Source organism: Trachemys scripta, chromosome 6 (genome assembly GCF_013100865.1).
Source record: "Trachemys scripta elegans isolate TJP31775 chromosome 6, CAS_Tse_1.0, whole genome shotgun sequence".
NCBI lineage: Eukaryota > Metazoa > Chordata > Testudines > Emydidae > Trachemys > Trachemys scripta.
The window spans coordinates 12835273-12862887 of record NC_048303.1 but is presented as its reverse complement, the minus strand read 5'-3'; the positions used below and the strand labels follow the sequence as shown (position 1 = coordinate 12862887).

General features: G+C 41.9%; 1 protein-coding gene across 2 annotated transcripts in view; it reads left to right on the top strand.

Annotated features, from left to right (window-relative positions):
* The window catches only part of DYM (dymeclin), a 333130-nt gene that overhangs the window by 285114 nt on the left and 20401 nt on the right, over positions 1-27615 (top strand). For both annotated transcript variants that reach the window (XM_034773755.1, XM_034773754.1), the window contains exon 17: positions 8560-8673. In XM_034773755.1, coding sequence (XP_034629646.1) covers positions 8560-8673 — 114 coding nt within the window. The remainder of the gene's footprint in view (positions 1-8559; positions 8674-27615) is intronic.

Genomic DNA, 27615 nt, shown 5'->3' with positions numbered 1-27615 from the left:
CCTTCAGACATGCCTCTTCTCCAGCAGGGCTGCCTGTATTCAGGGGCTTTGTGCTTGTGGTGCAGCTGCCAGGTCCCTGGCTACATGATGGCCCCTAAGCTTCCAGGTGTAGGGATATTTGGCAGTGGGGAGCCATCTTCCTCATGCTTGTCTAACTCTGCAGAGATTGTGGTGCCAAATGCCGACTCCACCCATCACCACCTCGTCTGACCCCTACCACATGGCAAACGTGTGTAGCTCTCCACACCAGGGGCCACTGGGGACTCCTGTTAGAAGGGGTGCTGCACTCATCACTTATGCAGACCTCCTTTGTGCAGTAGCACTATTCCTTGCACAACTGGCAGGATCAGGAGTCATCAGCAACATCCTGCTTACAGAGTGGAATCGTTCTCCCTTTACACTGGACGTAGGATTTTTCCCACCCTAAACTGTTAGGCGGCATGTGCAGAAGGTAGCTGATGATTTATCCAATGTGAAAAATCTGTAGTTTTTCATACATTGGTCACCCTTAAAAACTGACTCAGCTGCCTTCGATAACTCAGAACTTCACCTCAGTATTCAAAGTATTCAAGTTATTCCCTAGCGGTAATATTGCAGATACGGATGTAACCGCTAAATTTATGGCAAGTGTTTAAGGGTAACCAGAGTATAAAACACTTTCCAGTGTAAATTGGACATTAGTTACATTTCCCTTCTCTGTATCTTTTACAAACAAACTAGTAATCACCGTCACTGTATAACTGGGAACATATGGGCACACTCAACACTGTAAACAATAGACTGAAATCAAAATACCTTCCATTTCCTATTAATTTACTTTTAATTTTAGAAAGTCATCTTACTGGGATATTGTGTATCTTGTCGAGCTAAATGGGCTATTCTTGCTCTGGCTTATCTAGCACAGAGGAATGGTATGATTTCTATTCCGGCTTACTACTGAAACCCCGCAGTGCAGACTGCGTACCTGTCTTTATTCCGCAAATGATCTCTAATTTGGTAAACAGCCTCATATGTCCCAGGAGTTTGGCAGAGGCTCCTAACAGGTAATTGCTAGGGCTGGACCTGTGCCAGGAATGTCATGGAGAGTCATTGACTTCATTACTTTCTCGGCTGCTGTGAGAGTTGGATGGATGTGATAAGTAGTTGAACAAACTTCATTAGGAGCTGCTAAAATCCTTGTATGATAGGTAGGCTGATAGCGAGCAGGAGCTCAGCAGCAACAGTGTGATGATGCAGAGTTCCTAGTGAGAACTTTAATTCCCCAGTGTGTCTCATGGCTCCCATCTCCCTCCCCAGTCAGAGACGTCTAAATGAGGAGATTTGGCTTGGCTCTAATATGGCAGCTTTTATTTTTGGGCCTGTTATTACAGAACTTACAGTGCTCATGAGCACTCTTTCGCATTAAAAATGGAATGCAAAGGTTATTTTCGGTACCGAGCACTGTAAATTGCTTGCGGGGTTTCTTTTGTTCAATTAGGGTTTTTTTAACTACATTTCCATGATTTTCTAAAAATGTCTGCTGGAAAATTTGCAGCCGTGCTGACTGCAAGAGTCTGTTGAAATATTTCCAATGAAAGATTTTTCATGATGATTTGCCTGGTTTTGAGTTTGTAAAACTTACCCAGTACTGTAGCATTCTTACAATATTTAATAATTTTCCGTGACCAGATCACTTGAAAATAGTCCCAGAGTCCCAAGGAAGGTTCTCAGATTATTTAGTGAACCTACTCTGAGTTTTAAGGTTCTGCCAGGTGTGTTTACGGTTACTTTGGGTTTGATGTTGAACCTTTTGCACAATTCTCATTGCTGATGCCTGAAGCCACTTTTGTTAGGGCTAAAGAGATAGTCAGAGGGTCTGTTTCACCTGTGATGCAGGCCAGTAGGGGCCAACAGCAGTCACCATACTCTACCCAAGTGTTACTTGTATGTATTGATCTATGTCTTGCTAAGGAATCTGCTTAGGTGAGGTGCTGATGCTTATTGTCTGTCCTCATGAGAGGTTTGTTTTGTCCCCTTCTTCTTTTGATTTGCTTGTGGGTTTGGCATGTTACTCAAACTGTGATGGCCCATGCTGCAAATCTAAAACAGCAAACCGCGGAATATACACGCACCTTTCTGTTTTCACCATTTTAAAAAAGTCAAGATTTTTGCATTTATTATAGGCTATTTTCCTCTTTCGCAGAGTTAACCTTGAAAAGTGTGGGCCGAGAAGGCAGCAATGAATCCTGCTGTTGCTTTTATCTATGAAAGTTAAGTTGTAAGATTGCTAGTTAGGCAGACAACAGTGCTGTGCTGCAAAGGCTCACAGCACTTCAGCTTAACCTGAAATAGAATCCAAGCTAAGGAAATGCAGAGATGAGTAGATATGTTTTTAGAAGCTTTGGTTTTTAATACACATTTTATAAATATTTCTTTATTTCAAAATGTCAAATGACTTCAGCAGACAGGCGAAATGTTAGACATGTTGGATTCTCTGCCATTTCTTAAAAAACACCAAAACACCTTTATCATAAATTATACTTGCATTCTAGTTGTGTGACATGCAAAGAGGAACTAAAGGTGCAGCTCTACTGGAAATTGACCACTTGGGACAAAAATTGTTTAGGCACCATCAGTGGCGGCTCCAGGCACCAGTGCTCCAAGCGCATGCCTGGGGCGGCAAGCCACGGGGGGCGGCGTGCCGGTCCCTGCAAGGGCGGCAGTCAGGTTGCCTTCGGCGGCATGCCTGCGGCAGGTCCACCGGTCCCGCGGATTTGGCAGCAATTCGGCGGCAGGTACACCAAAGCCGCGGGACAGGCGGACCTCTCGCAGGCAAGCCGCCGAAGGCAGCCTGTCTGCCATGCTTGGGGCGGCAAAAAAGCTAGAGTCACCCCTGGGCACTATTGTCAACCAGCCCAAACTGCTTTGAACACCCATTACAGAAAAGTGCTTTCTGTAATAGGGGAAGGAAGCAGTTTGGAACCTGACCACTGGTCGCCAAAGATTATTCAATCCCTTTTAAAGGTTGGGCTAGGTTGGAGTAGCAACCTTTTACCGTGGGTCGTCTTCCTCCTGTAGACAGGATCCTTGTATATTTGAATTTGTAGGGCTTTAAATAATTCAGAGGGACCAGCTTTGGTTGCCCATTTGTAATCTTTGTAGTTACTTACTGTTTCCATCAGACCAGTTGCTCAAATGATTAGAGAGAACAATCACTTCCAAGATATCAAAATGAATACTATGAAATATAAAAGTCCTCAATACATGGAAACTGTGCTTCTTTTGGCCTCAAACCCTCCTTGCAAAAGGTAGTAAAACTGTGTGTTTACCCTCAGGTTTTAAAATAACTACGATAAAACTGAAGTACTTTCAATTTCACATGCCTTCTTTTACGTGAGCACGAGATTAGGGTGACCAGATGTCCCGATTTTATAGGAACAGTCCCGATTTTTGGGTCTTTTTCTTATATAGGCTCCTATTACTCCCCACCCCCGTCCCGAATTTTCACATTTGCTGTCTGGTCACCCTCGCACGAGATTGAGTTGAGGTTTCAGTTAATATTCAGGATTTATTTAAATATAGTTATTTAGGAGTGGGATCTAGTTAAGGGTCTTGACCACTGTAAAATACAGTGAAAGCTGTTTTATCCAGCATGTTCAGGGAATGGGGGGGAACCGGTAAGTGAAAAATGCCAGTTAACTAAGAGGGAGGGAGTTTGGGTGCAGGAGGGGGCGTAGGATGTGGGAGGGGATGTGGGGTGCTGGATCTGGGGGGCGCTCACCTCGGACAGCTCCCCGCCAGCGGCGACCTGTCCCGGCTGCTCCTTGGCGGAGGCACAGCAAGTGGCTCTGCACACTGCCTCTGCCTGCAGGCGCCACCCCCGCAGCTTCCATTGGCCATGGATCCCAGCCAATGGGAGCTGCGGAGCTAGTGCTCGGGGCGGGATGGGGGCAGTACGCAGAACTGCCTGCCGCACCTTCGCCTAGGAGCAGCTGAGACAGGTTCCTGCTTGTGGGGAGTTGCCCAAGGTGAGCTCCCCCCCGATCCAGCACCCTGCATCCCTTCCTATGCCCCAACTCACTGCCTTGAGCCCCCACCCGCACCCACACTCCCTCCCAGAGCCCACGCTCCACACCCTCTGCTGCGCCCCAACCCCCTGCTGGCCCCATACCAACTGGACTATAAACTGGAATTTCAATTAAGATCAGAAATGCCGGTTTATAGAGCTTTCCAGTTGGTGAAGTGCCGGATAAAACAGCTTTTACTGTACTTAGCTTTTATTGAATAACTCTTAATTCTAAAAATGATTTTTCTGTCTGTAATGAATTATTTGTATCTGATTTTCCAAGAGCATATTCCTTTTTTTTCCCTTAAAACAAATAAAAAACCAAACTAAACCACCACCCAGAACATCTTGCCATAATACATCTCCAAGTTTGTTTGGACTAATAAACTGTATAAAATCAAATATCTGGGGTAGCCGTGTTAGTCTGTATCCACAAAAACAACAAGGAGTCCTGTGGCACCTTAAAGACTAACAGATTTATTTGGGCATAAGCTTTCGTGGGTAAAAGATGAAGAAGTGGGGTTTTTATCCACGAAAGCTTATGCCCAAATAAATCTGTTACTCTTTAAGATGCTACCGGACTCCTTGTTGTTTTTGTATAAAATTAGGTTTCAGAGTAGCAGCCGTGTTAGTCTGTATCCGCAAAAAGAAGAACAGGAGTACTTGTGGCACCTTAGAGACTAACAAATTTGTTAGTCTCTAAGGTGCCACAAGTACTCCTGTTCTTCTTTTTGTGTATAAAATTAGTTACCTTGTGTTACAGCAGAGAAGTGGCTTGGAGGAAGAAAGGTGGTGTTAGTCTCTCCGTGGTTTTCTTCATACTGGTTGAATATTGAACAATACCATACCACTGTTGTTGCTTTTTTTAAGCATTCACCTCAACACATGATAGACCTATTCATTTCTCTGAGAAGCTGCCATCAACCCAGACTTGAGCTATGTGGCTTGAAATACTTTGGATACTATGCCTTATATATAGTGCATCTCTTTTTTGTAAACTCAACGGTTCACTTGGGAGGTTTTAATATTTGGGTCAAAAATGGTATTACTCAACTATGCCATCTAATCGATAATTATAAAGTCCTAATACCAAAACAATTGTATATTTTTATCTTAATATAGATATTTATTTAGATTTCAGTCTTAAACTCCACCCCAAAGAATACCCATCCAAAGCTCTGTGTGCCTTGACATACATTGAAAGCACAATATAGAAGATAAAAGTAAAATTTGACCAAAGCAGTAGCTTTTCCTCCCACTCACCGCTATATGAAATACAAGATTACTTACCCATAGATTGGTATCTTTTCCTCAGTGTTTTACACAAAATGGTGCACACAGTACCAAGATTGCCCACAATGCCTTCAACAGAAATCATTTTGAGCGGAGCTATTTTATATAACTTGACTAGATGCATGAGGTAACTTTTTTGTTCAGCGAAGCCACAAACTACAGATATTAAAACATTTTATTGTATTTAGGCCAGACATACCAAGATTAAATGTATTGATATCCACTTTATCAAGTGTTCATATGCTCCCAGTATTTTTGGGTATTTCCCAATATTTAATTAAACTCCCATTTTGGCCAATGAGCTGTTAGCATTATTTGCTTGACAGAACATTTCAGACATAATAATTTTATGTCCTTTGCATAACACATTGCTTAAGGACAAGATATTTATGTGTGGTGTAGAAGATATGTCTGTTGGTTTGATGGGACTGCCTAAAAGTTAACAGATTTTGTAACTTTACAATGACATTTTCAAACCACATTTTTAACTGTATTATTTCCCTTTAAACCATTGCTTAAATTCTCTTGTGAAAGGATCCCTATAGCGATTGTAATATAATATTTTTGTATTTAATTTGTTTTGTACTTTGCAATTTCCAGAGAAGATTACTCTGCAAACCTGGCAAATCTACATGTTCTAAAAGGAGGCAGAGCTTATAGGCTCAGGGTAAAGGAGTGCCTAATTTGAATCCCAAAGTAATCAAACCATCAGCTGTCTTTGTTTTACTAACAGCAGCCCAGTTGTGAGGCATAATTAGGTTAATGGTTCCTGGCTCCAGCTGTGTGTCTCGCTCAACAGAACAAAGGCAGCTCCACTGAGATTTTTTAATACAGTACACTTTTTTTTTTTAACTTGGAGATGATTAACAAAGGTTACTTCAGTGTGCTAGAGTTGTAAAGCTTCAGCGCTGGTCTACACTGGGGGCGGGGGGGGGGGAATTGATCCAAGATACGCAACTTCAGCTACGCAAAGTATCTTGGATCGAATTACCTGGAGTCCAGACGGCGCGGGATCGATGGCCGCGGCTCCCCCGTCAACTGCGCTACCGCCGCTCGCTCTGGTGGAGTTCCAGAGTCGACGGTGAGCGCATTCGGGGATCGATATATATATATATCCCGGATAAATCGATAGTGAAGACGTACCCTCTGATGCATAATGTGGAATTACTGCTTTTCTAAGATGACACACACAGTTTCACCCATCTAGACTGCATCCCCACATAACAGGAACATGTACACAGACGTATTTGCATATGGAATATGTACACTGATTTGGGTATTTGCATATGGAGATAGTCAGACATCCAACTACCCACTTATGCATGCAGACTTGTGGTATTTCTGTAGGCCCACTAAGTACGTGCAGTTGTGCTCTGGGAATTGGGTTCTGAATTATCCCCCTTTTTTGTGGAACTGCAGGCAGGATCTTGTCTCCTTGGCCAGAAGTTCTCCTCTCTGCACTCTTGTACACTGTACTGTGCTTCATGGTTGCCACCATCTTCCAGATGAACTAATGTCATTTGCAAAGTGCTTTAGGTTCTTTGAGGATGAAAGGAGATAGAGAAATGTAGGATGATGGAATTATTGTTCCATGTTGTTCCAAATCAGGAACTGGGGGTGGACCACCTGCTTCTACTGGAACCTGAAGGTGAATTATGGGGGTGAAGCCCCGACTGACAGGGGCAAGCTGGACCAGAGAAGAGAGAATAAAATATGGTGTGAACCTGGCCTGGCCTGGCCTGGCCAGTGGAATGCATGAGGTGTTCAGAGCCTTGGGGAAGCAGCAACAGGAAGGAACAAACAGGGTAGACATGTGGGGAACTTGGGTGCATGTTTAGTTTTAATCACTGTGGTTTGGGTGCCCCTGAAGTCCCAGCCTTGTGTTACCAACTCTCCCAGTTTTATCACCATATTTCATGATTTTTTTAAATCTCCAGTTCTTGGAGTCATGTGATTACATGCAAACCTCAGTTTCCATTTTTGAAAACAAAAGTACATTTCTGGCCATCATGGTGGAGAAAAGCTTGAAAAGTTGGACCCTAAAGGCTCCAAATGTAGAGGTGCACACATGAGATTAAAAAAAAGTCCCTTTTTGGGGGGACCTGACTTGTGATATTTGGACACTTGGGGTTGGCAATACTGCCAGCCCCCTGTCTATGGTTGGTGATTTGTGTGGATTTTGGATCCCTTCCCTCCACACTCCACCTTTATTAACACTGAGTCCCAAACCCTATGTTCCCTGGGCGCTTCATTTCTCTGCCTCTGGTTTAGTTACGTTGATGGATTTATTCTATTTTTCCTTAACTCAAATAATCACCCCCTCCTTGGGGCTCAGGCAGCTATAGCTGGAGAGGAAGAGAGCCAGGGCAGTCGTTTGTTCAGTGATTGTTCTCAGTGTATGGGTCTGGGAAGAGTGCTCATTTCCCAATTTTCCAAGAGCAGCAAAATCTCAAGCTAGCACCGAGATACGAATATGAGAGCTGGCATCTCTGAATACTTGGGTTCAACTGTGATGGAAACATTGATCTATCCCATTTTCTAAAATTGATGCTTTGCTTCAACCACAAGTTATTGATCCTAAGGTAGGAATCATTGGATAACGTTTTATGGTCTGTGTTATACTAGAGGTTGGACTGCCAAAGCAAGATTGTTCCCAACAGTGCTTTTTCTAATGCTTTCTCCAGTCTAGTTTTGAAATCTTTTTTAGATATGTGACATCCACTGTGAAGTGTTAGGTAGTTGTGAATTTGTTTCAATAGAACCTGACTCATTATAAGCCTGTTTCAGTCAAATATTACCCAGAAGTTTTCTTGTATATGTAACAGTGGAAGAAATAAATCAGGCATTACACAGATTTCTGTTGTTTAGGAAACTTTCTAATTGTACACATTAGTAACATAATATATATGAACAGAATGTCAACATATGTTGATACTGGCACTAGAAATTGTAAATCTATTAATTGAATTGCATTGCTAAATAAACTGTATTAAATTAATCAGCCACCAACACTGACTGTTGAAGAATGTTGATAATTTTTATTAACTTGTCATAAATCAGCACATTTCTTGATGGTGGCATAAGTAATTACGAGTGCTTTGAAAAGAACAGTTTAAGGATATTCTGATCAAGGGAGGGAGAGAAAATGATTGTTTCATTCGTAAACTGTTAAAATTATCTTTTTCTTGCACTTGTTTATATGTTACCGCTTTCTATTTCAGGTGATCGGCTTTTTCAGCTCACGGTTAGAGCAAGCTGGAGCCCAGCTGTCAGTGGAGAGAGTTCTGGAAATTATCAAACAAGGAGCTGTTGCATTGCCCAAAGACAGACTAAGAGTAAGTGCTGGCAAAGACTTAGTCAATTCAAATGTAGTGTTCCAATTAATTATGTCAAAATGTCATTTTTCTTTTGAGATCAGGTCATATGGTACTGCATTATGGATTGTAGTATGTTTGTGTTTTAATTTAAAATACCTCATTAGTTTGGACTGTAAGCTTATGTTTAGATTTGTGTGTGTGTGCGCGCGTGTGTGTGTGTGTGTGTGTGTGTGTGTGTGTAAAATGTATTTTCGTGATTTGCTAGTGAATTTTGATGCCTACGATTTGGAGAAATTAGAACACGCTCGGGGTGGGGTTTTCTCATAATGTCTCAGAGATGGAGTCTTTTCTCTCTGTAAAAATTCTCAACCAGGCCCTCGTCATTTCCCATTTTTACTACTGCATCATCATCCTCTCTGGCTTTCCAGACACCCACATTGCTCCCTTTGCCGCTCCAGGCCAATGGGGGCTGCAAGAAACGGCGCGGACCAGAGCAGGTCAGTTTCTTGTCTGGAGCAGATATCGGTGATGCAGAATCAAGGTTTTCCTTAGTGTGTATGTGTGGGTTTGTTTGTAAAATGTACACAAGCCCCATTTCCTCAAGTGACTGGTAAAAAACAGTAGCCCAAGCAAGTGTCTCTTGCAGAAACCTCAGGGACGGCCCCTCAGCCCTGTCCCTCAGAAGAAGCTGTTTTGTGCCTCTGTCTCTCTCTGTCCATGGCACCGCATAGCTCTTCTTGCTCTAGCCCCTGACTTTTTCATCTGGGAAACTCCTAGCCCAAGGCTAGAGTAGATGCCTGAAGGGCAGCTTGAGCATCTACCCTCTTTTTGTGCAGCAGCTCTGCGCTATAAAGGAACCTCAGAGCTTCAACTACCAGACAAAGGAGAGTGCCTTAATCCTATAATACCATGAATAACTCTCTGGGTATAGTTACTGCATGCCATGGTTAGCTCTATCTATAGGGAGTTTCATCCTGAGTGCTCAAACATCAGTAATCCCCGATGTTGAGTGAGGTTGATGAACAGTAAACAGGCCATGGGGGTGGAAGGGTGAGGACTGAAGCCGTGCTTTCACTCACTGACTCAAGGCAGACGCACATCCTGGTAGCTCAATTCAGGGTTTTATTTCTCTCTCTCTCTCTCTCTCATATATATATATGAAAAATATCTAAAATAGTGGATGGTCTTGACTCAGTTATTGTGGGTTTAGTGGAAGAAATAACTTCAGATGAATTAGATTTACCAGTACTTAGATTTTGAGCATATTGTTGGAGCCATGGTTAAAATATGAAAAAACGTAAACCAAAAAAAGCACTTGCAGCCATGATCCTGATCTGCACAATGGTGCTTATGAGTTTCACTGCACTCCATGCCATTCCTCGTCACTTTCACACTGGGAAGCGGCATGTGACTGACAGGAACACATACCTGTAACTCAAACGCAAATCTCAGATTGCTAATTAAATTGACCTTTTTAGGTAAATATGTGAAAAAGCATCCCTTGAATCTTTTGGCAAATACATGCCAAGAACTGAAAGCTCTGTGTCTTAGTATCCTTACAAGAAGCAACCTCACTGCTGTTCAAGATAAACATAGTGTAATTAACATTATTTAAATCATGTGCTTTTAGCCATATACTGTGTAAGTCAGGGAAAGTCCATGCTGAGTAATTAGCCTTTTAGAAGACTCCTGCATAAACAGAATGATAAAGGGCAGGTGCTGAAATCGAGAGCTGGTTATTTCTCTTTCAGCCTGAGAGAGAAGATAAATAAAGCTAATAAGCTGGGACTGAGGTGGAAACCACAGCTCATAGATAGAGCTGTCTCCTTTGCAGACAAGCAGCCCACAATCCAGGCTCCCTTTTTTATTGCAGAAGCTTATTAAGGGCAATTTAAAGATCATGGTGATAGGTGAAAATTGGCCTTAGTGTGTGTGTGTCTCTCTCTCTCTCTCTCTTTTAAATTCACAAGTTGTCTTTTCTTCCTTTCAGTGAATTATCTGTAGTTTGAGGATTAGGAGCGTGAGAGAAGTGAGACTGTGTCTGGAGTCTGGGATTTATCTCAGGATTTTCAATGGGAGTTAGCCAGCAGATAACTGCTATTTTACAATAAGTGGGAAAACTTGTTCTGAATGCCAGATATTAACTGGAAGCTGACATTTGGGTTCATGGAGTGAACATACTTGAGAGACCACATTTCATGCTTTTGAACGAAATTTCCCACTGGCTAAGCCATTTAAACTCAAAACATTTTATTTTTACAAACACTTGCTTAAGTTGGATTTCCGCCCTGCCTGATTTTTTTCCACTGTGCGTTGATTTGTATTTGCTTCTTTTTTCTGTTTCTTTATAATCTCTCACTGTGCTCGACAGAAGCAGTTATGCTCTTATACTGTGCCTCTTTGATATGAGTCAAGCATTTAACAGTCATTAAAACTTGTTCTAGTTTTATGAGCAATAAAATTCACTCAACAAAATGTAAAAGGGAAAAAAAAAACTTTTTCCATCCAATCCCTGGGCCCCGACTGAACAAAAAACCAGGGTTTGAGTGTTCAGGGCACGTCTCAGGGTATGTCATTTTGGAGTGAACCTCCCAGCCCAGGTCGCTTCTGAGTCCGAGCTCCAGTCCATGCCTCAATTTCAAGGCACCGTCTATACAGCTATTTTTAGGGAACTAGCATGAGCCCTGCTAGGCCAAGTCTATCAATCTGGGCTGGGAGGCTCGCTCCAAAATCCCTGTGTAAACATACCCTCTGAGGCTTGCTCCTCTCTTAGCTGAGCAGTTCCAGGTCCTTCAACTCCTGTTTGTTACATAGGAAGCAAGCCCTTAGTCACCAGACAGCAGGGGATAGGGAGGGAATGGAAAATTGGAGACAGGATTGTTCCTGAGTACTGCCTAATAGCTGTCCCAGAACTGCTGTGCAGCCTTGGCATACCATCCAGCTGGTTGCAGGAGTACTGTCAACCCCAAAAGTTAGTCCATCCGAAGACTGACAATGAAATCGATATAATTAAAATAAACCATGGCTTTGGGCCAAGGTGGTAATGGAGGACTCCGTCTTCTGGCCTTTAAATTGTAGGGCTTGTCTGCACTGCAAAGTTATCTCAAGTTATAGCACAAGAGTTGCCCCTAACTTGACTCTTGTCCATGCACAAAACCCCTTAATTTGAGTGCAGTAGTGCTTTTCACTGAGTTGGCTGGCCCAAGAAAGGGGGTATAGACTTAAGCTAGAGTGAGCACAACTTGTCTGCTAATAACATAACCAGTGCAGCATTGACACAAGCTAGCATGACTCAACTGCCTCTAGTTCTCCAATATTTTCCCACAAGTCCCCCCATGTGCTCAGAAAGGACAGACAAGTTCTCCCACAAAGAATGTGAAAGAATTCATAGAGCAGCTCAGCTTACTGCAGTCCTAAAAATCATGGCATGTGCCCTCAGAAATTTTAGCAGCACGCATAAATGAGTGTAGCGCTAGTGTGGCTGCAGCAACTCAAGTGCATTTTCACAGTGTGGCTACTCTCACTTTGCGCTAAGCTCACTTGAGAGGCGTGACTGGAATGTAGATAACTCAAGTTAGCTCTACAGTGAAGACATACTCTGAGGAAAGTGCCTTTGACCTCCCAGAAGCTGGCAAGAGGAAGCTCCTGAATTTACAATGCAGAGGGCAGGCAATTTGCTGGTTCTGCTGCTGGCTTCTCAGAAGCCTGGAAGGGTTCTGTTCTCTCCTCTGTGGTGATCAGAAGGGTGTTGGCATCTTTTGTTCACTTCCTTGCCCCCTTATGAGGCTCACAGTCAGGTACTGCCTGAGCCCATGCAGAGTGAGGGGAGTGCCATTCAGCAAATAAATACTGGGTGCATAAATCTTGTGCAGTATGAAATCAACCCCCACATCGGTGTCACTTGCAAATAATTGACATATATTGGCAACTGCAGTTTGATATTAGAGTCATCCTCAGTCTGCCATTGCACTGGGATTCTCAGATACTGGCCTTGGCCTGTAGAACATTTTTTCGTCATAGGCTACATCTACACTACAGGGGGGAGTCGATTTAAGATACGCAAATTCAGCTACGTGAATAGCGTAGCTGAATTCGACGTATCGCAGCCGACTTACCCCGCTGTGAGGACGGCAGCAAAATCGACCTCTGCGGCTTCCTGTCGACGGCGCTTACTCCCACCTCCGCTGGTGGCGTCAGAGCGTCGATTCGGGGATCAATTGTTGCGTCCCAACGGGACGCGATAAATCGATCCCCGAGAGGTCGATTTCTACCCGCCGATTCAGGCGGGTAGTGTAGACCTAGCCTAAGGCTGGCTAGACAGCTTGGCCCTCTGTTTGAATGCAGACACTGCCACAGTTATGCTTGCCTTTGCTATCTTCCCTCTATATTACTGCAATGTGCTCTTCAGTGTTTATTGTACATCTGGTTCAAAATGCAAAGACCCGCGTCCTGAGTACGTTGGGTCACTAGGAGTACGTTATACCAGTGCTCCATGCTCTGGATTAACCACCTATTTGCATTTGGATCCAAGATCCAAGGATCTCTCAAAGCTAGGTGACTGGGCGTCAAAATGGCAGATGAAATTCAATGCTGATAAACGCAAAGTAATGCACATTGGAAAACATAATCCCAACTATACATATAAAATGATGGGGTCTAAATTAGCTGTTACCACTCAAGAAAGAGATCTTGGAGTCATTGTGGATAGTTCTCTGAAAACATCCAGTCACTGTGCAGCGGCAGTCAAAAAAGCAAACAGAATGTTGAGAATCATTAAGAAAATATCATATTGTTTCTATATAAATCCATGGTACTCCCATCTTGACTACCTCATGCAGATGTGGTCACCCCATCTCTAAAAAGATATATTGGAATTGGAAAGGGTTTGGAAAAGGGCAACAAAAATGATTAGGGGTATGGAATGGCTTTCGTCTGAGGAGAGATTAATAAGGCTGGGACTTTTCAGCTTGGAAAAGAGGCGACTAAGATGGGTATATGATAGAGGTCTATAAAATCATGACTTGTGTGGAGAGAGTAAATAAGTAAGTGTTATTTACTCCTCCTCCTAACACAAGAACTAGGGGTCACCACATGAAATTAATAGGCAGCAGGTTTAAAACAAACCAAAGGAAGTATTTCTTCATACAACGCACAGTCAACCTGTGGAGCTCTTTGCCAGAGGATGTTGTGAAGGCCAAGACTATAACAGGGTTCAAAAAAGAACTAGATAAATTCATGGAGGATAGGTCCATCAATGGCTATTAGCCAGGATGGGCAGGGATGGTGTCCCTAGCCTCTGTTTGTCCGAAGCTCGGAATGGATAATAGCGGATAGATCACTTGATGATTACCTGTTCTGTTCATTCCCTCTGGGGCACCTGGCATTGGCCACTGTCGGAAGACAGGATACTGAGCTAGATGGACCTTTGGTCTGACCCAGTATGGCCGTTCTTATGTAATTCAGGGTGTTGGTTACAGTCTGTAAAGCCTTACATGGGTGGTCTAGGGTGCAACTATATGGGAGATCATCCCTCACTCTGTGAACCATGACACCAATTAAGATCAGCTGGATTGCTCTTGCTGATAATTCATGGAGTTTCATTGTAGGAGTCCTTGCAGCAGGACATTCTCCAGTGATCCCCCAGTGCTTGGAGGTCATGCTGCTGTGCTGTGCCAGAACAAGACTTCGGCGAGCTGCAGGGCACAATGCAAGGCACATTTGTTTACACAGGCCTTTAATTAAGCCATTGCAGACATACGGTTTACTAATTTAAACAGGTTGTCTCTGCCTGTGACTGTTTTATGTTTGTTTTAATTGTTGTAATAGTGCCCAGCTGCCATGGATGCTGGGCACTGCATAGGAATATGTAAATTAATGCCACATGGCATTGCAAAGGAGAAAATGGCAGATTAATGATGGAGACTAGGGACTCTGGGGCATAGTGCTGGGTGAGGGAGACAGAAGACTTCCTAAAATAAATTCATCAGATTTTTCTCCATATTTATGTTTTTCTGCTCTGAAAGGTCAAGGATCTGACAATACTGGAAACTGACTGTGTCTAATACATCCTTAGATCTGACATTATGCAGGCAGCTGTAATGCAAACTTCCCTTTACTAACCCACAGCTGCTGTTAACCCTTAACCTAAGGAATATCAAACTGGAATGAGGAATGTAGGATGTATTTTTGGCAAACTGCTTTTGCGGCTCTCCAGAACTGATGCTAAAAACAATACGTAGTATGAAATTTTATTGGGGGCTGCGTGGACCATGAATAAAAATGAAAGCACGGTTCTAGTGTATGTCTACAGACCAAAGCAATGCAACTCAGATATTGGGCTGAATGTCATTGTTTCATAGTGAAAGAGACTAAGGCCTACAACGGCACCTACAACGTAGGTTCTCTCACCCATGTGACATAGTTGAGTCAACCTAACCCCCATTGTAGGAGAAACAGCCAAGTCGGCTGAAGAATTCTTCTGTCATCTTAGCTCACCATCTCTCAAGGGGGTGGATTTACTGCAGTGACAGAAAAATCCCTTCTGTTGCTGTAGTAAGTGCCTATGCTACCGCAGAGAAGCTGCCACTGTGACGCTTGTAGTGTAGACATACCCCTAGAGATGTCACTTCCTCACTTCTGAGCTGTTGGAGAAGCAGTGAATAATAATTCATGTTCCTTTTGAAAACATTCATACCCAGAGGTCATATTCTCACAGGCTTTTGGCAGAGAAGAATGTGCTGCCTGTCCCTCAACAAATATGCTTTGGGACAGTCAGGTGTTCCAGGAACAATTATGTGAAGTGTTATGACAGGACTTATGACAGTAGATGGCCCCATTGAAGATGCTGCCCAAGGGCTTGTCTACGCACAAACTTGCACTGGTTTAACTAAATAGCCTTAGTTAAAGTGGTGAAAACCCTTGTGTGGACACTCTTATTTAATAGTGGCTTATTTCCATTTAGTTTAAACCTGTTCCTAGTTGTCTTAAACTAAGGCTATGTTTACACTAGCACTTTTGTCGGTCGGGGTGTGAAAAAACCACATCCCTGACCAATGTAAATTTCACCAACAAAAGCACCGGCGCAAACAGCGCTATGTCGGCAGGAGACGCTCTCCACTGACATAGCTACCACCATTGGTTGGGGATGGTCTAATTATGCCAGTGGGAGAGCTCTCTCCTGTCAGCATAAAGCAGCTGCACAGGAGACCTGACAGCGGTGCAGCTGTAGTGGTACAGCTGTGCTGTTGTAAGGTCTGTAGCGTAGCCATAGCCTAAACTGAAATAAGAGTCCACACAGGGATTTACACGAGTTTAACTAAATTGGTTTATAATTATAGGGCTTGGTTTAGTTAGGCTAGGTCTACACTACCCGCCTGAATCGGCGGGTAGAAATTGACCTCTCGGGGATCGATTTATCGCGTCCCGTTGGGACGCGACAATCGATCCCTGAATCGACGCTCTTACTCCACCAGCGGAGGTGGGAGTAAGCGCCATCGACAGGAAGCCGCAGAGGTCGATTTTGCCGCCATCCTCACAGCGGGGTAAGTCGGCTGCGATACGTCGAATTCAGCTATGCTATTCACGTAGCTGAATTTGCGTATCTTAAATCGACTCCCCCCTGTAGTGTAGATGTAGCCTTTTTAAGGGGAGTTATTCCGGAATAGCTATGCTTGATTAACTCCATGTGTGGACACTCCTATTTTGGAATGAGAGTGCCTCAGGCCATGTCTACGCTACGGGTTCTACGATAACACAGCTGCCGCACCGTAGCACAGGTATAAATAACAGCGTAAATGGTGAGGCACTGCTTAGGTGAACGGAGTAAAGGCACACCTGAACCTGCAAGGCTCTCTACATGCCCAGTCAGTGCCTCCCCTATCTACACTGCTGTTTTTAGCAGCGTAGTATCCTGCTGCCTCCCCTGTGCTGGAACCTTTCTCTGCTGCAGGGAAAGGCTCTGGCAGTGGAGAAAGACTCTGGCGGGGGGGAGGCAGCGGGGAATGGCTATGTCAGCTCCCCGCTGCTGGAGTCTTTCCCTGCCATACCGAGCTGCTGGAGCCTTTTTCCGCTGCCTCCTGCCTGCCTATCAGAGCCTTTCCCCACTGCCAGGGCCGGCTCCAGCATTTCTGCCGCCCCAAGCAAAAAAAAAAAAAGCCACGATCACAATCGGCAATTGGGGGGGGGGGGAAAGCCGCGATCAGCGGCGGCAGTTCAGCAGCAGGTCCTTCGCTCCTAGAGGGAGTGAGGGACCTGCTGCCCCCGAATTGCCGCAGGTGCCACCCCTCTCCCTTGGCCACCCAAAGCACCTGCTTGTTAAGCTGGTGCCTGGAGCCGGCCCTGCCCACTGCTAGAGGCTTTCCCTGTGATGCTGCTCGGAGGCGAGCAGTGTGTGTGCTCTACTCGGTGCTGTAAGTATAGACATAGCCTGCGGCACTACATCAACATCGCTATGGCAAGTGCACGAAAATAACTCTTCAGCAGCAGTTTTCAGATCCGCAGTCATTTGAAAAATGGGTTGACCTCAGTTGTGACGATGCTCTCAAAAACCCATTGCTGAAACTTCCTTCATCTAAAATTTATTTCAACAGGTTCTGAAGAGATAAAAATATGGCCTGTTTCTATGTACATACAATATATATAATGCAAATGCTGCAGATGAGGGGGTATGACTTAGTGATCAACTACACCTCTACCCCAATATAACGCAACCCGATATAACATGAATTCGGATATAACGTGGTAAAGCAGTGCTCTGGGGGGGCGGGGCTGCGCACTCGGGCGGATCAAAGCAAGTTCGATATAACGCAGTTTCACCTATAACGCGGTAAGATTTTTTGGCTCCCGTGGACAGCATTATATCGGGGTAGAGGTATAGTAACAAAACTGTTTTCCAAGCCATGTTTCCAATATAAGTTTTAAGAATGCACGTAAGTTGGAAGCTTTAAGGAAAGGGAAATAAATGTATACTGTGACTGTTTGGAATGTAGTTAAGTTTGAAGCATTCAATAAGTGAGAAGCTTCATATTACCGAACCTCTAGACTTTTAAAATGATTGCTTAATATAGCGAGTCATTTGTAAAGCATATTGATATAAAAAAGATTGGTTTTGTGTTAGAATTTTTAAATCTAAAAAGCAACGAAAATGCCCAGTACAATTATTGCTCCGCTAAACCTATATATGGAATTTTAAATGTTGCACATTCCAAGATTTGGCTTACTTTGGTGGTGTAAGAAAAGTACTTTTGCACATAAGGTCCTAGTTACAGTCAAGTTATCTGTCAAAAGATTGCCAGGTCTAGCAGCAGTAGTGTATACCATGGCATCCACAACCTCTGTGTGGCACTCCCAAAGAGAGTTCGTTAGTGTTGTAACTGATACCATATTTATACATTACTTTCAAGACTGTTTGAAAAGGGGATGTGCAGTCCACCTCTCCCCAGGTGTCTTCTGGATATGAACATTCTAGAATATACATTTTTATTAAATTATTTTTATAGGCTTATGTGCAAAAATAACCCTCAAGTGGCTTTAGGAAATGCATTTCAAAAATGTGGCTGCTCTTGAGAGCCCAAACAACTTAGGTTTGCTTTTATATTGCAGCTGTCAGTCATTTCTGGAATTAAAACAGGATTTTCGCTTAAATTTGTTTCAAGGGCCTGCTGTGGATTCTTCCACTAGTGGTGGTGGGGTAACCTAGTAAATGGGAGGTGGGGTGCCGAGGGGAGGAATTAAAAAGCAACTTATTGGCATTGCTAACCAGGGCTAGTAAGAAACAGCAATTTTAGTTTACTTGTACTCCTGGCACAAAGTCAAAACTATAGTAATGCTTTTCTGACACCTCCCTATCAAAGAGTAATATAAACATCACTACAGCATCAGCGTAGGAAAATATGCATTAGCAAGCTCTTGAGTCTCTGCTCTTTAAACTCTTTCCCATGTAATATTAGATTCTCACTGTAAACGAGCCAGAATGTTTTCCAGCAGAAAATAATAATCATGCCTTCAACTTGGAAAGAGCACTCCATAAAACTTTTTCTTTGTAGATCAAGAGTAAACAGAGAACTTCAGCTCTGTTTCCCTCCTAAAACGTGCATTCCTATTCCTTAGCATTTTAAAGATTCATGGTTGAACTACTGGCCCTATTTAAGTCAGTGGGGCCAGGATTTTGCCCTGTAGTTTTAAATGTTATGAACCATTACTACTAGTTTAATAATAGGAAACAAGGACTTTTCCAACTCCTAGTAAAGTTAACAGGAGTCTTCAGTGGGAGTAGATCAGGCCCCCAAATGGTATGGTGAATTGACTGCAGGGCTGGGATTCAGGTCTCCTTTACTTGGCTCTTCCATTGGCTCATTGTGAAACTCTGAGTATCAATCCCTTGGTTTTCCTGTTTGTAAAACAAGTTTAATTCTTGCCTACTTCACAAATCGAGGCCTGTTCTTTGTAAAGTGTTTTAAGATACTCAGATAAGTGGTGCTATTTAAGCATATGTTGTTCATTTTTATTATGACCACTATTTTGTAATAAGCAACAGAGGGTCCTGTGGCACCTTTAAGACTAACAGAAGTATTGGGAGCATAAGCTTTCATGGGTAAGAACCTCACTTCTTGCATCTGAAGAAGTGAGGTTCTTACCCACGAAAACTTATGCTCCCAGTACTTCTGTTAGTCTCAAAGGTGCCACAGGACCCTCTGTTGCTTTTTACAGATTCAGACTAACACGGCTACCCCTCTGATACTATTTTGTAATAATGGCACTGGTGCAATATTTTACCATACTATTTCACAATGAACATATATACATGTTGCTTTTCTAATCCCGTGTCACCTGTGGAGCAAACTTAGTAATAGTCGTTTGTATTGCTGTCGTCTAGATGTAGGTGACCAGAGTCTTACTCCCCATATCAGCAGGGATTGAGGATGCTGCATAGCGATCGTGTTTGTTCTTTAGTAGAGGCGGGCATCCATCACCCTGATCAACAGGCTGATTAGAGAGCACTTGTTGGATTCGTGTCTCTTCTGCTTTGACCTTATCCCCTCTCAGATAACTATTGAATCAGTAAATATTTCTTTGTCATTCAGTCACATCACTACTCTTATACACTTGCTATTCCCTCAGTTACCATTATCCACTTTTAAATCCACACCTCTGTCCACCTTGCCATGCGTCTGGGGTCACAGGACTGGTATATCTCGTATAGCACGCCAACATGTTTTTCTTATGAGTATGTAAGTGGAGCAGCAAAGTGGAATTTAGGAGACCCCAGTGCTTCAAACATGTTGCCAATTTCACTTTTCTGCTCTGCAAGCTAATGGAGCTGAATAGCAGGGGTTATGGAAGCAAAGTAATGTTGAGTGGGTGGGAAAAGATGGAATTAGTGGCATGGCTAATGAGGAAATCTCAGCATGAGGGAGCTGTGGATGAGTCTTGAGTACCATATTATCACTTTTCTCTCCCAATCTAACCGTTGGGTGCCTGAGTGTTGAAGTTGCTGGTAAATCACATACTCCATGGAACCTGCCTAAGGAATCATCTCATTTGCATTGCATTATGCTTACAATGAGAGAGTGCTGAAATGTCTTCATTTTGCTTTGGCTAGTAATCTCAGAAGCTGTTTATAAATTTCTGTCCTTCAGTAGAGGTTTTCAGTTAAGTCACCCAATTTACAATACACCATAACCTGTAGTATTGCCTTTCATTCTCATGCCACAGCCAATGAGCTATGTTTTTTTTGCTGAAGAGAGAAGAAAATACACTTCCTATTTTCAATACCTTAATTCTTGAATTGTGTGTGGACGGGGGGAGGGGGAGGAGAGAGATCACATATATGTAACGTATATAGCACTAACTGCTTTAACCAAAGGGTATTAGTAATACTTAGCATTTAGATACTCATTTCTATCTTCAGAATGTGTTGCAAGCATAACTAATCCTCCTAGTGTCCAGGTACGGTAAATAGTACCTTCCCCATTTTATAGATGGGGAATCTGAAGTACAGAGAATTTAAGTTATTTGACTAAGGCCACAGAAGGGAGTCAGTGTCAGCTGGGATTATGACTCCTGGAGTCCTAGCTCTGTATTCTAAGCTTAAACCATGCTGCTCTCTCCAAGGTGCATTCTGGTATTCATGCACCTTGCTTACAACCAGGGTTTAAATGGTAAATACTTAACATGGAAAACTTTCCTTTTTTAATGTATCCACCCTGTGTTTATCAAACACAGAAGCATCCCTTCAGTTTGAACCTCAAGTACAATATACCTTAGATCCCAGCAAATTAATCCAGGATTATATCATGACAAAGTGCAAAATGAATCAGATGGGCAAAATTTTCCTTTGAAGTGAAGAATTTCTCCTATGGTTACTAGAGCAATAGAAGATGCAGGGAAAATGAGTTCTGACATTTGGGCTAAGAGCAAGCATATAATACTTCTCTGACTTGCCTGGTTTCCTTTTTTAATATTTTGTTGTTCATCAGTGAAATTGTGCTCTTCCTTGTAAACTCTAAACCTATAGCATTTTTCTCCCTGTTACTGTGACATCTGTTTGTGAGGGTGTAGCTAATCAACTGCAGACTCCACTGCTAATCTAAGCCTGCAAGCCACTTGAAAAGTTAGCCAGTATTTTGTAATGAAGGCCTGAAGTTATTATTTGAGCTATTTTTTTCTTTTATCTTCCCTTCAGGGGTCATCAGACTGGCAATATTTTTTTTACAAGCTCAGGCTTTGGACTTTTAAAAGTTAAATCTCTACATGTCAAGCTACGTGAATTTCCTGTAAAAATGTTTGAGTTGTGAATCCATTTGTAATAATATAAAAGTGAACAAACATTCAGCTTAGCTCTGTTTTGAAAGATGTTTTTTAAATGTACTGTCATATCTAAAAACATACCACAGCTTGCCTAGCACGTTGAAGAGTTTGAGTTACTTTGCAGATAGATCTGATATTTACTGTTAATGTTGTGCTGTAAAATGATCCCATATACTAGTTATGATAACTTTAAAAAAGAAAAGCACTTCTGAGAGGGTTTACTTAGATTAAAACCAGAAACTCCAAAATGCGAGAGATTACTCAACTTTGCAAGCAACATAGCTGGTCAATTTCTTTGAAAATTTTCCCTAGTCTCTCTCTCTTGCCAAAATATATCCATACTTGAATTATTTATTTTCTGTACTTATATTTCTCCACTTAAAATACATAAATAAAATAAAAATCTAAACTCATTTTAAATACAGAGTTGCTTTTAGGGCTTGGCTTTAAAATGTATAAACAATAAAGACAGTTAAAAGCCATATACTAGTGTGTGTTTTATACAATCGTGTTTCCAGCTCAGTGGCTTAAAGCATAATATAGGAGGTGTACTATAGCCGTTTCATTTTTTAAGGGGATACCACATGTTGATGAAGTACTATCATGTTGTGCTTCAGTAAGAGTTCTAAATGGAATCTGGCAGTTCCAATGTTTGCATGGTGCTATTTGGCTCAGCAGTGATAAGCAATAGACTGTCTGGCTCCTTCAAGGAGTCTTTCAGTAATGTCTGAGCACTCGACAGTTCCGAAACCCTCTGGCTGACTTTCCCCTATGGACCGTTCATTTATCAGGAAATGAAATTGGTTACAGGATTTCTCACGTTGCCAAACCTCACTGACGAAATCTGGTTTGTTCCTAATTTCAGAAGTAGCAAGAACACATTAACTGTTTACTCTTGTTAGGTTCTTTATGACTTTGCTAAGAAGACTCCATATCCTTTTTAACTTTAAATATTGTATGCGGTTGCTGACATGCATTCTCACTATATAAACTTATTGAAGATAGTGAGCTTGATAATTTGAACCCTTACATTCAGGTTTGTTCCTTTGCATTATAGTTAGAAATGATATTCAACCAATTCTCAGTTTTATCATACCCTGAATGCTTTTAACTTGTGATTCAGTGTGATGGCAAGTTAAGCATATTCTTCATGTCATGGATCAACTTGTGCAGAAAGTAGAAGGAACAAAATTGAGAGAAGCATGCATTTGAAAAACACAGATAATGTTTTGTTGTTTACCGGGAAGTTTAAGTTTTAAAGTAGATAATCTAGTTTATGTGATCTTGGCCAGAACTGGACCAGATCTTTTTTTTTTTTTTTTTTTTTTAATTATTCTGATGTACTGACCATGAAAAGTATAAACAGGATATAGTCATCTTTGCATGCACTTTACTTTTAACTTTGCATTTTACTTTTATTTACAAACCATTTGCCCCCTACTGGCTACAAACAATTTTTTAAAGGTATTTGGGGTATCATGATCTTTTATTATGGTATATAGTTTCCATAGATTATACTAAACCTGTAAAATCAGATATACATATATAAATTCAACTTAATTGATAAAATAAAATTAAAGTACATCTTTTACTGGGAAATATCACATTATACTCAGATTTAAGGGTTGCTCTGCAGTTTATGTAGCACTTCTGTGTGGCGCTTACTGCTGCTGTGAACATAAATCTATAATCTGGCAGATCGCAGTGAGGAGGGAGAGTCATTGATACAAAACGTACCCGGAACAATGTTGCAACTATCTAGGAGACAGCATCTGTCTCTCAAGACTATGAAGGCTTTGTCTGCTAAACAGCTAAGTGAGCTGTTGTCATTCTTCTGTTGCAATACTGTTTTTGTGTTTGAGCACAGATAGAGAGGAATGATCACCAGCAAGTTGTCTGGTGGTCAGAGCTGAGTCCTGTTTCCCCATCACCCAAATCATTTCAGTTTGTGTAACAGAATATTACAATAGGAGCATTTCTACTGTGACATCAATGTGTTCGAATGCGGGCTATAGCTGTATCCTCTTATGTGTGGAATTAACAGGCCCAGAGGTAAAGCACAGTGCACATATGGTAATTATTATGATTGGAAGTGGTTCCCGCATTAATTGATGGCAGTAGCAACTAAAACCAGCCTTATTTAATTTTCATCTGTTCTTATGACAAGACAGGATCCGTTGCAGTCTTGTCTTATTATAGCTTTTTCTCTTTTTCTTTAAGAATGGGTCACAAGGAAAATATTTTAGGGTTCTTTATGCTCAGCCTTTGTCAGTGTTTTGGAGCCTTCTTTCATTAACAAATGGTTATTGAAAAGAGCTACCCAGCAACCTGCTGTAGAGAATTGGATGTCTTGTCTACCACCTACTGAGATTGACGTGGTATCACGAGACCAGTCCTTGGCTGGTGCCAACTAGTGGCCTTGCTCAGAGTCTGGACCCTGCAGGGACAAGCCATTGCAAAAGAGAATAAATGAATGACTCTGTCTCATCAAGTGAAGCCGTGTCACTGATGTAATTGAGAATCATAAAAATCATACATTTTCAAAGCTGTGTCTGAGGCTAAAATTGTACTTACAAGTCTTGGTTTTATTATGAGTGTATACACAAAACGTTCCTGCTAACAAGCAACATTCTTAAAACACATACACAGTGTAGAGAACATGCGACTGAAAAGTTCAAACAGAGACTTCGTTCATCTTTTTTTTCCCCCTAGATACTCAAGCCAGAAAGTAAATAAAAGCCCTAAGTGCTTGCATTTGGCATCCTTCCTGTTACAAATGAAAGAATTAATGGTGAAAGGTGCCCCAGAAAACAAATGTCATTAGTCTTTCACCCATGGGTTCCTACATTGAAATACAGACTTGCCTCACAAGTGGAAAAATATTTGGTGGGCTCATAATGATCCCAGATGGATAGCTGCCATCATAAAACCACCATAGACCTTATCACTGCCTTAATGCCTGCAAAATATTAGGCAGTTGAGAATGGACAGGTCCGGGGGCAGTAGGTTATAGTAATGTAAGTATATCAAGATGAATACAGTATGCATAAACATTATGGGCAAGATCTTCAAAGGCAAGGGTAACACTTCCATGGGCTTCAGTGGAAGTCAGTTAGGCTGACAGTGAGTGATTTTGCAAATCCCACCTTGTATATATCTTGATTGCCTCCTTCCGCCCTACCCTTCATAAGCTGCTTGTATTCTTTGATTGTAAATTCTTTGGGGGCAGGGACAGTGTATTTCCTGTTCAAAGACATCACCTTGCACCTTGTGGGAATTACTGGTATGCAAATAAATAAATTTGATATGATTGGCAGTCCTTGATCCAGAGGCCAAAGACTGGAGTGGGATAGGTTGTTGCACAAAAGCATTGAGGTGCATTGGCAGAGCAGGGTTTCAGGTGACACTTCAGGGCTGAGATGTGTCACATTTATTCCAGAACAGAGTGTCTACACGGGGGATTTATTCCAGGATTGCAACATTATCCTGGAATAGTTATTCTGGAATAGCCGTGTGAGTCAGTTCCCTCCAGACAAACATGGTCTAAGTGTATCTTTTGGCATCACTGTTGATGCTTCACACGCTACCTGTGGAAGCACGAAATACAGGCACTCAGACACTGCCGTGATGAGTTCAGTATAAAAGCCTATATAGAACTGAACAGAAAAAACAGTGCAAATGAACTAACCTGTGATTGGCCCATAAAAACAAATTCTAACTTTTCAAATAATATTACAACTTTTTACAGTGTTCCACATCCAGTGGCCAAACTATTTGCTTGATTCTGGAGCTTTTTGTGATACTGGAGTTGGAGCTGGGAGTGTTTACAGTTTTGCTGTGCCCCTTAGTACATTGGCTGTTACTGTAGCTGCTAATTTCCAATATTTTAAAACTAGTAGGGCTGTGCCAATGGTCCATCTAATCCTGTGTCCTCTCTTGGACAGTGATCAGTACCAGACACATCAGAGGAAAGAGTAGAACTCCAATAATGAGCAATCATGCAATAATTTGCCCATGGAGGATCTTACCTCCTCACCACTAGGCAGTTAACATTGGGTTTATGTTCTCAAATGTAAGGGGTGCTATAAAAATGCAAAATCAATATTGTGAAAATTTCCATGTATCAAAACTTGATTATTTAAATCATCATAATAATAATGAATAATGCATAGCTTATCCTGTGGTGAGCCTAGCAATAATTGTCCTGCCACTGGACGAGCCATTTCATCGGTTCCCCCTCCCTCAATCAAAAGGTAGCAAGCTTAGCCTTGAGAAGGGAAGGTTCAGTGTCTTATGACTCCTTCGGTTGAGTGTCATTGACTGGCTCCAGAGAGACTCTTCATCCAGTTCGTATCCATAAGGAAGAAGGCTACGCTGCGGGGGTGTAAAGTGAGGGGATGTGGAGAGAAGGCTTGATCCGCAGGACTGTCAGGGACATTGTCAGGGTGGAGGTGGAGGGGCGTTTTCATATTTCCACCTACAAAGGTTTGTTTTCCTTCCTATTGAAGAACAGCCACTGATTGAGCAGTCCTAGCAAAAGCCAAGGCTTTGTGTTTGTTCTTAAGCTGTCATGATGAATGTGCGACCCGACCTTAAAATGAGATGTTTTGAAAACCTTGTGGAGGAGGGGGCAGCCCATTAAATACGAATTCCCGTCTTTAAAGGGAGTTTGAATGACCAAGAGAAATAAAGCAAATGTTTCTCTTTCTCTCTTTACACAAGCTACAGTCTAGACTAGACTTCTCATTGTAGTATGAAGTGCCACAACAAGATCAGCTGGAAATGAGAAAGGCAATAGAAAATCTGATTTTTTAGGCAGGCCTTGGGATGGCATAGCTTGTAAGTCAGTCTACCTTGTCTGGCATTGATGCAGTTAAAAAAAAAAAAAAAAAAAAAAAAAAAACCTACTAGTTTAAGTAGGTCCTAAAAGTTCCTTCAACGCTGCAGAAAGATAGGAAGGTCTGACTTCATAGAAATGCAGTGACGAGCAAAAAACCTGATATACTACACACAAAGCATAGCATAGTGTGTGGCCCATTGCAATTTAGTGTCTCTTGGTTATCTGGCACCAGTTGTATTAGATACGTTGCTTTGGTTAGGCATTCACTTAAAGAAACTGATGCAAAAACAAAAAAGATACTGTAAGATACAGGACAAAAGAAAACACAAAGGTAAATGATTTGAGATCAGAGGACTTTGTTCAAACAGGAAAATGGAGCATGAACAACTCCCAAGTATTCATAAAATTGCTCTGACTTTGCAAGCCATTTAACCCCCGTGTCGTTTAAACCATGTTTATTTTTAAGGATGATTCAAATATTTTTAAGAGTGCATAAAAGGAATGTCACTATCCAGGACTTCAAAGCTCCTCTGGTTTTGCAACAAATTGTCAATAATCCAAAACTATCAGGCTAAACAAGCCCAGAACACCCTGTCCCTTACAAGCACTGTGGGGGAGAGCCCCTCTCTTACAAATCTTAGGAGCCACACAGTTGAGGAAGATGACATCTCCCATGGATCCCTTCTTCTCATGACATTTTTCTCTATCTAGCTAAGCTAGTTCACCATGCACTGTGCAGCCTCCCTTAGCTACACACCCAATTAGTGTAGTGAAAAGCCTTGTGCCAAATGCACTGCGCATGCATGACATGTTATTTCCAAAGGACTTGTAACTCAGGTCAAATCAAAGGAAAATTTCACAAGAATACTCAAAGGCATTCCCTTTCAGTGAGAGCTACCTCCTTACCATGTGTTAGCTTTTTACCCTCCGCTTTTCTGGTTGGAGAGCTTTTTAAAAAAATCTCATTTTTAATAATAATTTATATTATTGTATATTATTATAATAAAGTAGGTGTTTTCTTTTCAGTCTTGTGTTTAAAAATGGCTGAAATACTTTTTTCCAGACTTCAAAAAATAATATTAATAATTGGGCCGAGGCCAAGTCTGGAAAACTTTAGCCCAGAAGCTGCAAGATTCAGAAAGTTACAAGCAACTGAATACAAGGTTAGAATGGAAACTATCATGCAACCCTAACTGCCATTCACTAACTCTCCTGCTATGATATTTTTAATGTTAAAAATGCCTTCTATATCAGTCTTTTAAATTAAACTTCCAATAACATTTGGCATATTGAAGAATATAATGTATGGAACA